The 10321-nt window shown below is 45.4% G+C and overlaps 1 protein-coding gene across 1 annotated transcript; it reads left to right on the top strand.

Moving 5' to 3' along the window:
- The first annotated feature begins 85 nt into the window (after positions 1-85).
- On the top strand, positions 86-8170 carry LOC105995697 (serine/threonine-protein kinase DCLK2-like). Its single transcript, XM_013029526.1, has 2 exons — positions 86-511; positions 7161-8170. The coding sequence occupies exons 1-2, from the start codon at positions 91-93 to the stop codon at positions 7565-7567; spliced, it is 828 nt and encodes a 275-aa protein (XP_012884980.1). The 5' UTR covers positions 86-90; the 3' UTR covers positions 7568-8170.
- The last annotated feature ends 2151 nt before the right edge of the window (positions 8171-10321 follow it).

Here is a 10321-nt window from a genome sequence, read left to right as displayed (position 1 = left end):
CCCCCGCGCGGAGCCCGGCCTCGCGATCGCGGGGAGGGTTGGGGAGGGGAGGAGTGCGGAGGAGGAGGGAGGGGGTACTGAGCGACCGCGATGGCCAGCACCCGGAGTATCGAGCTGGAGCACTTCGAGGAGCGGGACAAAAGGCCGCGGCCGGGGTCGCGCCGCGGGGCGCCCAGCTCCTCCGGGGGCAGCAGCAGCTCGGGCCCCAAGGGCAACGGGCTCATCCCCAGCCCGGCGCACAGCGCGCACTGCAGCTTCTACCGCACGCGCACCCTGCAGGCGCTCAGCTCCGAGAAGAAGGCCAAGAAGGCGCGCTTCTACCGCAACGGGGACCGCTACTTCAAGGGCCTGCTCTTCGCCATCTCCGGGGACCGCTTCCGCTCCTTCGACGCGCTGCTCGCCGAGCTCACCCGCTCGCTCTCCGACAACGTCAACCTGCCCCAGGGCGTCCGCACCATCTACACCATCGACGGCAGCCGCAAGGTCACCAGCCTGGACGAGCTGCTGGAAGGTGCGTGTGCTTGTGTGTGTGTGCGTGGGGGGGGGTCCCCCCGGGTCTCCCTCGCCCCCCACACCTCCCCTGGGCGCGCGGGGCGGCAGGTGCAGCAGGGCCTGAACCCACCGCGCGCGCGCCCCCTCCCCTCGGCCCGGCGTGGCGGAGACTGGGGGGGAGGAGGGGAGAGAGCACAGGTCGGGTGCTTTGTGGGGTGCTGCGCTTTCCCCGCTTCAGAAGCTTGGGGTGATGGGGGGGAGGGAGAACCACCTGTCCACACGGATTATTCCTTCCTTCCCAGGAAGGAAGGGGGAGAGGGAGGTGGTCTTTCTCTTTAAACCGGGGCTGGGTGGGAATTGTCAGAGGCCTGGTCAGGCGTTGCCTGCCGCCTCTCAATGTTTGACAACTTGTTTTTTGTGGAGACCCAAACTTTGTAAAGGAAAAGAAAAGAAAAAATGACTGTCCGGGGGAGCAGCCTGATGACACCGCACCCGACCCCCAGCTCAGACACCTACCTGTGACGTTGCCATGTGTGGGGTCCTGTAGTCTCGGTGTGGGGTCCTGTAGTCTCGGCTCCGACCAGCTGTGGCCGAGGCAGGCCCCAGGCTTTCCTGCTGGCGCTTGCTTCAATGTCACTTGAGTCTGGACAGGTGACCCTAGCCAGCAGGTAACTCAGTCCTGGATGCCTCCTGGATCACACTGAGCACTTTCAGAAATATTGGTGATTCCCCCCTCCTCCATCTTAAATATCCATATCATATCATGATATCCATATCATAAATATATGCTTGGTTTGGGGTGTTGCTTGGACAGGCAGAATTTTGAAAACTGTGGATGATTGTAATGTGTAGGTAAAGTGGGGCTTTCCCCAATGGCTGGCAAAGGCCAATCAAGGTCAGGCTTCCTGCCTCCTTCTCTTCCTCCCAGGAGAAAGGCTAGTTAGAGTGATGGAGGTTATTGCAATCCACAGTTGGGCCAGGCCTCCCTCGGAGGGACCACTTTGCAGGATGTTGGGTCATTCCTATAACCTTTACTCCTACGGAAAGAAGAGTGCTACTGGCAGTTAAGAAGGTGCTTCAAGTTCTAAACAAGACCCAGAAAGATCAGGTAGCTCTTTCTACAGATCTCCAGAGGGTCAGCTCTCCAGCACCTTTCTTAGTCCTTTTGGCCCACTGTGACTAGCCGTAGGCAGGGAAAGAAATCAACTCCAGAGTCACACATTTCCCTTCCGTTTTCTCATCTGGCTCTTCTATGGTGTTCTAAATGAATGTCATTCATTTTACTGATGAGGAAACTTAAGCAATAAGCATCTCACTGGGTATGCTTTTTTTTTTTTCCTGCACTTCAGCTCTAATCCATGGGACCACGCTTAGCAGATGTTTGCCTATTTCTGGCTAGATGACAACTCACCCAAAATAAATGTGGGTGGGAGGGGCAGGGTGTTCCCATAGTTTCTTGGTCAGTAGTGTTTTGGTTTTAAGGACAATTTTAAGAACATAAGTAAGAAGAAAATGTGGTGTATGGAGAGTCTTACTTCTTGGTCATCTTAAACACTTGAAAGCAGTTATTTGTAAAGTGATTACTTTTCTGCCTTTTTTTAAAATCCTCATTAGTTATTTTTCAGTCTCTTGTTTATTTTATCCAGGCCAGTCTTGGACCTCCATATTCCTTTTCCTTCTTCCTATGTAGCCGGGGTTACAGACATGCACCACTACACCTGGCTTGGTCTTTGAGCTCAGATCTTCCTTGCTGTGTGTGCAGGCTGGCTGGCCACTTGAACCTAGTGGCCCTTATCCTCCCAAGTAACCGGAATCTGAAGTGATTTTAACCATGTATTTGTTATATAGAATTAAGGTGATTTATAGAGGATTATCAGGAGTAATCATCGCTGAAATGATCCAAGCAACTATTTTCTATATTAATTCATGAGAGGCTGCATTGTATGAAGGTTGTCCCTACCTAGGGGGTTTGCATGATCCACTGGAACTTATTCTTAAACTTGGGTCCCAACTAAAAATGAATGGTTGACAAATTTCCTTCAAATCATTCATTCACTGATATGTGGAGGATAAAGAGTTGGGAAGAAACCCACTCTGTCCAAATCACTATAGTGAGATAAATAATGGCATGACAGACATTCATTCACCCAACAAATGTTATAAGATGGCTTTGCTCATTTGTGTGAAGTTGTTTTAAGGAATTACATGAAAAGAAAACAGGGTCCTTTATGTTGTCATAGTGGAATTTGTCTGTGACAGTGGATTTTGTCTCCTTTTTTAAATTTCCTACAAAATGCGTAGAATACCAGTCCAGTAAAATGCTTCTCAAAGGAAAACTAGCCATCAATACTAAATGCCCACCAGGTGCCAGAGACTCACACTTGTCATCCTAGCTACTCAGAAGGCTGAGATCTGAGGATCATGGTTCAAAGCAACCCTGGGCAAGAAAGTCTGTGAGACTCTTATCTCCAATTAACCACCAGAAAACTGGAAGTGGCACCGTGGCTCAAGTGGTAGAGCACTCACCTTGAGCTGAAGAGCTGAGGGACATCACCCAGGCCCAGAGTTCAAGCCCTATGACAAAAACAAACAACAACAAAAAACCCTTAATACCCATCACTCCAGAATGCAAATAGTTTGGACTTTTAGGTAAAGTCAGGTGTGCAAATGCTCATCTTGATCTTGAGAGGAACTAGCCTGTTCTATCAAGATGTTTGCCTTCATTAGCACAGGTCAGTAGTGCTGCCCGGGCTGTTGTGTTTGGCTGTAGTCCATTGCTTTCTAATAAAGAGTCTCCTCAACAGTATTTATACAGTTCTATTTGGCTCTTTTCTACCGCTTCCATTCCATGAAACTTGTAGTTTAAAGGGATTTTTTTTTTCCTTTTTTTCCCCTAAGTTGTTATCCAGAAGAAATAGGAAAAAAAAAATGGCTGGCGACTGCGAGGCGTGAGCACCCATTCAGAGCCAGGATCCCGTACCCACAGGACAAAAGAAATTTGCATGGCCTAGATTTTTTTCTTTCTGCCCTGGACCTTGAAAGTCTCTGGAGATGAAAAGCTGTTCTGCTGTTACTACTACACTGCCCGCCGCCAGCAGGCTCCTTCAGCTTATTGATTTACCTAGGCTGGCAGGATTAATTCTACTGAATTGATGAAATGGATGCATTCCTGAAATCCTGTTTATTCTTTCCAGCTGGTTGGGGGTCTTTTCGCCATCTTTGACTCCTAGCAGTCAGTCAATACTGGGGAAGTCTGGCTTGGAATAATCTCTCGTGGTCCCCCAAAAGATGTCTAAATTGGTGGGGCATCATTGGGTACTCTTCTGCTCAGCCTGTTAGAATTTCTAACTCTAGTTCTCTTCCATGGGATGCCTTTCCTCCAGAGCCTTTCGGAGGTGTAGATAACAATGGGCTGCCCTGAAGAGGTTTTGCCCAGGATGGGAAAAGGCAGTGACCAATAGGATTGGAGAATAGTGGGTTGGAGAACAGTTCACCTCAGTTCTCTGGCTTCCTTGTCCTTTCCTGTAGACCAAGAGCTTGGCAGATTCCCTCTCTGTGCTGGGTCCCTTTTGGCCTCCCGTGTGTACCCTTCTCTGACCTAAGTGGCTGTGTGTGGAGTGTCAGGGCCTGGGCGGCCTTTTCCTAGCCGCAGTGTGTCCCCCAGAAGATACAGAGACTCCCACTGTCCCCCTGTGGAGCAAGGAGAGTTGCGTGGAGCTGTGACATAGTGTTTGCTGGAGCCAAAGAAAATCACAGCTACTTGTTCCTGCCAGAAAGGGTCTTCATCTAGACGTCCTTTTATCCCGTATTTGTAAAGGGAAGCTTTAGACAAAATAAGGTGGAATGGGGGTGGTTCCTAGATCTCTGCAGGGAATGTATTTTGAAATATAGGACTTGTTTTCGCTAAACCACAGATTTTGTTGTTGGGACGAGCTGTGCTGACTCGGCCTGGAATCCCTGCCCTACCTCATATGATCTTATTGTCCTCTTCCCAGAGCTGCTTTGACACGGCTGCTTAATAAGCTGTTTCCAGAGTAACCGGAAGAGAAGTTTTCATTTGGATAAGCCGAAAGGGTTGGGGAAAATGGGGATATGCGGAAAGCATGTATGAGATGAATATGGTGCCGTCCTCCTCGGAAAGTTGTAAGACAAGATGAGTATTTCATGAGAGTTTAAGCTATGGAAACGGATACAACGTGGCCCTGGTGTATTAAAGAAAGGAAATTAGGTTCTCTTGGCCTGTGATTATCAAACTTTTTCTTTAATGCCGGTCGTGGGCTTGAACTCAGGGCTTGGGCACTGTTCCTGAGACTCTTTGTGCTCAAGGCTAGTGCTCTACCACCTGAGCAACAGTGCCACTTCTGGCCTTTTTGAGTAGTTTGTTGGAGGTAAGAATCTCATGGGGATGTTTCTGCCTGGACTGGCTTCAAACCGTGATCCTCAAATCTCAGCCTCCTGAGTAGCTAGGCACTGGTGCCAGGCTGTGTCAAACTTCTTTATCACCCAGGGGACTCAGAGAAGTCTGACTAGGACTAACCCTCCTCATCCCGACCCCCTCCTGCTCACACATTTCTTTCTGTCTCCTCTCTCGATGAACTAAACCACTTTGTATGCAGTTACTGTGTGAGGTACTTGGATTATTCTCTCTCTCTCTCTCTCTCTCTCCCTCCCTCCCTCTCTCCCTCTCTCCTTCTCTCCCTCTTTCTCTCTCTCCCCCCTCTCTCCCTCTCTCTCCCTCTCTCCATGTCTCTCACTATCTCTCTGTCTCTGGCTTGGGAACTCTCACTTGGCTTTTTCCCTCCAAGGCTGGCACTCTACCACTTGAGCCATACCTCCACCTCCCCGCTTTTGTGTTGGTTAATTGGAGGTAAGAGTGTCACTGACTTTCCCTGCCTGGGCTGGCTTTGAACAGGGCTCCTCTGATCTCAGCTTCCTGATTAGCTAGGACTACAGCATGAGCCACCAGCACCCAGCTTGAATGTGGTTTTGAATGTGGTCTGCCCTCGTCCATCCTCACGGTGAACCTTGCTTGTTCAGTGTCACAGGAGCCAGGTGGTACATGTAATGGCAGTAGCTAGGTCAGGGTGCATTACCCTCAGAAGGGGTCTATTTAGTTCTGCTGGGTGGACCCCTACCCCCACCCCAGCCTGGGTGTCTTAATGATGATTATCGAGGTATGACATAGGCACTTCAGAGGATGAAACGCAGGACACCCCCCCCCCCGCACCATGCCCTGAGCCTGTGTGCTGAAGGTCTGGGAGCCAAGGAGGCCAAAGTGGGTTTCTGAGGAGTCAGCAGGAGTGGGTGAGGAAGGGCTCTCAGGGCGAGCCATGGGAGGAGTCTGGTTGCACAGGAGAGCTGGTGTTTGTGAACTGGGATGCAGCTCCTTACCTATTTTGACTTTGCCATCCTGAACCCCCACTGGAAAACAAAACTGCAGACAAATCTGAGTGGCAGCTCTCCTGGTCACCTTGGCAGTTGACCCATGGATCCTGGGATCGTGAATTTGCTCACATTTCTCCAGTGTTCTTTCCTCCATATGTTGGAAAATGTTTTCACAAGTGGACCAACTTCTCCCTGTCCTTTAAGACACAATCCACCCTCTCTTCCTAGCTTTCCCTGATTTGCGTCTTCTAACATAGGGTCAAATTTTTATCATATGTAAAACTTCTCAGCTGGGTGCTGGGGCTTGCACCTGTAATCCTAGCTACTCAGGAGGCTGAGAGCTGAAGATCATGGTTCAATGTCAACCCCAGTAGGAAAGACCATGAGACTTTTATCTCCAGTAAACCACTCAGAAAACCAGAAGTGTCACTGTGGCTCAAGTGGTAGAGTGCTTGCCTTGAGCTGAAGAGCTGAGGGACAGCGCCCAGGCCCAGAGTTCAAGCCCCACGACTGACAACAAAAAAGAAACAACGAAACTTCTCATGGGACAGTTGCTTTCTCTGTAAAGTGAAACCATAATTGCTGACTTTTATCACGTGATGTATAATTTTATTTTATAATTGAACTGATAGGTCTTTCTGGAATTATGTTACAATTTCTCAGCTGATCATATCCTAAAAAGTGAGTTAAGCAAATCTATAGAGAGGAAAAATCTCTACCTAGGTGGTGAAACTTTTATCCTTATATGAAAATATTATTTGGTGATATGATTATTTCCACAAGAGTAACTCTGGCTACCCCCTTTTGGTCTTACTGTGTCCTCAGGCTGGTCTGTGAACCCAGTGATTCTCCCACTTCAACCTTCCTTGCACATAGAATTACAGGAATGTACCACCAAGCCAGGCCAGAATGGGATTTTTTTAATAAAAATTAAATTAGTTAATGGGTTTTTGGAACTAGGAACTTTTTTAGAACTCTGTTGGTGCAGCTGTTTTGCTTCATAGCTAATGACACTGAGATTCAAAGTGTGGAAAAATGAATTGTTGGAGGTTACTCATGGGGTCAAAACAAACCAGATCTAATTTCTTGGCCTCTTGCTTCTTACCCTATAATCCACAATGTTCTCTCAAAATCCATCCATTTCAAAGAAAGGGAGGAGGGAGAATTCCTAAGGAAAAGGCTCAGCTTATCCCCTTTTAGGAATATACCTAATGAGTTTCTCACAACTGTTCTCCAATGGAGGAGATAATCATGCTAATGAAATTAATTTTTTTGCTTTTTAGGTGAGAGTTACGTGTGTGCATCCAATGAGCCATTTCGTAAAGTTGATTACACCAAAAATATTAATCCGAACTGGTCGGTAAACATCAAGAGTGGCCCCCCCAGAGCCTTGGCGGCTGGCTCAGTGAAAAGTGAAGTGAAGGAAAGTAAAGACTTCATCAAACCCAAACTAGTGACTGTCATCCGGAGTGGAGTAAAGCCCAGAAAAGCCGTGAGGATCCTTCTGAATAAAAAGACTGCTCATTCCTTTGAGCAGGTCTTAACCGACATCACCGAAGCCATTAAACTAGACTCAGGCGTGGTCAAGAGGCTGTGCACACTAGATGGCAAACAGGTAAGGTGCCTTCCACTACCTTTGAACTCCCTGCCCCGTGGGCAGTTGGGTCTGAGGTCTGCCAGAACCACATGACCTAGACCTGGTCGAGGCGTGCGTGCACTATGTGTGTGTAGGCATCCTACATATCCTCAGGAATAGCAACAGCACACATTCCTCCAAGTATCTCAGGACCCACAGACGTGTTCTTCCTGTACTTCCTTGGGTAGTTGATCGGAGAATGTCATTTCTGAGAGACAAAGAAGTTGATGAGGCACCCTACATGCCATAGGATGGTTTCCATTCAGGAATAAGAATGACTGTTGATTAGTCAGCCTGTTATTTGCTTGGCTGTCACAGACATCAGCATTAAGTGTATTACACAGATTTAGAAAAGCCATAGGAAAAATGCACTTCAAAATGAGGTATTTTTTTATAGGAATGTTCATATAAAGTTTCTTCAGGAGCTAGGGAGATGATTGATTAGCACCTCAAAATAAATGAACAGTTGTCCATGAAAATGCAAGTTAAGTTATGGTAACAACATATCAGGGACTAAAATAACATAAGCACATTGTAGGAACGTGTGAATGAGTAGCAGTTGTATAAAGGTTGAATTTTGCCACAAGTCAGTTACCATTCCTAAAAAGAAACATGGCTCCTGAAGTGTATTTTCCCCGATTCCCTTAAATTTGAATTGTTTATATTTGTACTGTATTAAAATTATTAAATTATTAAAATATAGTATTAGACTTCATTTTGTTTCTTCCCCAGAATTCTTAATTTAAAATGTTTTGCTATTGGAGTATCGAGAATGAGTGAATAATATAAAACATTGGAACAGGGTCTTCCAGAAAAAAACAAAACAACTTCTCCTTTCTAAGACCAGATTTAATGAGTATAGTGTTGGCTGCAACATTATCCAAAAAAAGAAAATGTGCCAGATTGAACTCAGGGCCTGACACTCTACCTCAGCTCCTCCTCTGGCTTTTTGGTTGTTAATTGGAGATAAGTTTCACAGACTTTCCTGTTCTGCCTGGCTTCAAACCTTGATCCTCAGATCTCAGCCTCCAGAGTATCTAGTGAGCTACTCACACCTAGCAACATTATCAAGAATTTAAAGAAAGGTTCTGGGAGTGTAGCTCAGTACAAGAGTACAAGAGTGTGTAGGGCATATTCAATCCCAGGAATCAACCTCCAGCACCAAAAATAAATAGTATGACATACATTTAAAATCTAGATTCTAAAGTTTACAGCAGAATAGAGTAAATTTACAATGTCCTAGTTAATCTAATGACTAGAGAATATATCCTTCATAGTATATGCAGTTTATTGTAGAGTGGGTCACATTATTAATGAAAATAGCAAATTGTACAACAGAGTCAATATCACAATATAATACAAAACAAACTTCTTTTTTGGGGGAAAGTTGTGGGGCTTGAACTCGGGGTCTGGGCACTGTCTCTTAGCTTCTTTGTGCTCAAGGCACATGAGCCACAGGGCCACTTCTGGTTTTTTTTGGGTGGTTGATTGGAGTTTAGAGTCTCATGGGGATTTTTTTTTCTTGGGCTAGCTTCAAATCTTAATCCTCAGATCTCAGCCTCCTGAGCAACTAGGATTACAGACATGAGCCCCTGCACACAGCTCAAAAAATTGAGCTTAAGGTTCACTTTACATACCTGTGAAAATAAATTAGGCCACTGGAAAACAAGGAAATAAAATCAGATAAATTAGATAAGTGGTTATTTACTAGTGGGCACAGGAAAGCCAGGAATAGAGACTGATCTTTAAGATATCTAACTAATTACTTTTTCACTCTTTGAGAAAAAAAAATGGAAACATAATAATGTTTTAGGATCCATGAAAATCATAGGAAATTTGAATGTTAAGGTACACAATAAAATTTTATTGGAACAAAAAAGATATCTAAACAAAAATAAAATGAAAACCGAAATGCCGTATTGGAAAAGAGATGTCATGCAATAATAATTGCGGATGAGATTTGTAAAATGAGAACTCATTGGAATTCTCCAAAGGAATGACATTCAGGGTTACAGTAGGGAAATAAAGGAGAAGTTGGACATCTAATTGAAGCCATTGAAACCTTAATAGTTATTATCTTTGACTGGATATGTAAAAACATTAAGTAAGACACAAGCAACTGAAAATCATCAATATATTCAATGTATTCAGCTCCGCAGGGTGCTGAGCTGGACTTAGGTAAAGTATTGCTTTCTATCATAAAACATATCTGTACTTAATTTACAAGAAAGGTAATAGAGCCGTTTTTGTTTTTTGTCGGTCATGGGGCTTGAACTCTGGGCCTGGGCACTGTCCCTCAGCTCTTCAGCTCAAGGCTAGCGTTCTACCACTTGAGCCACAGCACCACTTCTGGTTTTCTGGTGGTTTATTGGAGATAAGAGTCTCACGGACTTTCCTGCCCAGGTTGGCTTTGAACTGTGATCCTCAGATCTCAGCCTCCTGAGTAGCTAGGATTACAGGTGTGAGTTACTGGCTAATAAAGCCTTTTGATAGAATGCAAGATCTGTATGGTCAGTTAAAGATTTAATATTAAAAATACATAGTGATTTGTCTAAAACAAGCTAAGATTCTTTTCTTATCTCAAACCAAAAGCCAACATGTTGCTAAATACACGCAATACTGGGAGTATTTCAGTGGCGATCAATACAAAATCTCCTCTGAAGGCACCAATAATTTGTGTTCCCTAAATTCTTTTTTTTTTTTTTAGAATAATGCAGTTTTAGCTAGCATCTAGACAAGTGTGTGGAGAAGTACTTAGGGAGAAATAGGCAGAAAAAAATTGGAAATAGTGATGAATGGTCTTACTAT

The sequence above is a fragment of the Dipodomys ordii genome, unplaced genomic scaffold, assembly GCF_000151885.1.
Source record: "Dipodomys ordii isolate 6190 unplaced genomic scaffold, Dord_2.0 Scaffold119, whole genome shotgun sequence".
Lineage (NCBI taxonomy): Eukaryota > Metazoa > Chordata > Mammalia > Rodentia > Heteromyidae > Dipodomys > Dipodomys ordii.
Note: the sequence above shows the minus strand (reverse complement) of the source record. Positions and strands in the feature narration are given on the sequence as shown.

Bases quoted from the DNA above. Each gene is read 5' to 3' on its own strand.
- LOC105995697 (XM_013029526.1), top strand. From the start codon at position 91: ATGGCCAGCACCCGGAGTATCGAGCTGGAGCACTTCGAGGAGCGGGAC. The intron at 512-7,160 runs GTGCGTGTGCTT...TTTGCTTTTTAG, and splicing joins CCTGGACGAGCTGCTGGAAG to GTGAGAGTTACGTGTGTGCA.